Raw genomic sequence first — 970 nt, 5'->3', positions numbered from 1 at the left:
GAATGTGTAACACTATCCCCTGCCATCCACTGCATCTCCCACTCCACCACGTACCACCTTTCCTCACAAACTCTGTATGTGTAGCACAAATACTTTTCCTCATTCACAGTCAGAATAAAACCACAGAGAACTGCAGTTTTCACTTTGTCAAATGCTTAAATGTTCATTTTTTTTATCAACCCTGGAATGCAAGTTTTAAACACATGGAAACCACTTCCACCTGAAACATTGTCCAAAGTGAAGTGCAGCCCAGTGACTCAGAGCTCCTTTGCTGGCTGCTGACTTACAGAGAAGTCATTTACTGGAAGACGGTACCAGAGCTAATTCTACACAACATCAGCCACTTATCCACTTATGAGGAATTGCTCAAACCCAAGTGTCACTTGCTTCTGAGGCAGAGGCAAAAGGGCAAAAGAAAGAAGAACAGAGCGGAGGAAAATAAAGAAGAGTATGTGCATGTGAGACAAAGGTCGTACAATGGAGACATGCAAACGAGTGAGAGATAAACCAGGTACAGTAACAGTATAAATCAAGTATGTTAATAGCTTTGTGCTAGTGGAAAAAAGACTTTATTCCTCAGTGATCACTGCAGTAACACCTGACACTACCTCCAGCTCTAGCTCTGCCTGGCACTCCCAGCTACCACCACCCCTAAAGCTCAGACATGCAGCAGGAGCTGTGGCACCACTACTCACTTGGACTCGTCGTAAGGCGTTTTACAGATGCAGTAAAGCTTTGTGTCCTTCTTCGTTTCCTTTGAGGTAGTAGAAATCATTTTCTTCTTCTTGGACTTGGAAGCTGACGAATCCTTCTCCTCCTCTCGCTTCCTCTTCTGGGAGGAGACTGGCACAGGGACAGTGGTGGAGGAGGAGGAGGTGACACTGGCTGCCTGTGGTGGTGGTGGAGGTGGTGGTGGTGGTGGTGGTGGTGGAGGTGGTGGAGGTGCAGCAGCTGCTGCTGCTGCTGCAGC

The 970-nt window shown here is 47.2% G+C and overlaps 1 protein-coding gene across 1 annotated transcript in view; it reads right to left on the bottom strand.

The window, feature by feature from the left end:
• The window catches only part of LOC103798086 (nucleosome-remodeling factor subunit BPTF-like), a gene marked incomplete at its 5' end in the record, with an annotated part of 11,168 nt that overhangs the window by 9,488 nt on the left and 710 nt on the right, over positions 1-970 (bottom strand). Inside the window, one exon of the mRNA XM_009070328.1 lies at positions 696-889. Within this exon, the coding sequence (XP_009068576.1) occupies positions 696-889 (194 nt within the window). The remainder of the gene's footprint in view (positions 1-695; positions 890-970) is intronic.

The sequence above is a fragment of the Acanthisitta chloris genome, unplaced genomic scaffold (assembly GCF_000695815.1).
Source record: "Acanthisitta chloris isolate BGI_N310 unplaced genomic scaffold, ASM69581v1 scaffold39512, whole genome shotgun sequence".
Classification (NCBI taxonomy): Eukaryota; Metazoa; Chordata; class Aves; order Passeriformes; family Acanthisittidae; genus Acanthisitta; species Acanthisitta chloris.
Note: the sequence above shows the minus strand (reverse complement) of the source record. Positions and strands in the feature narration are given on the sequence as shown.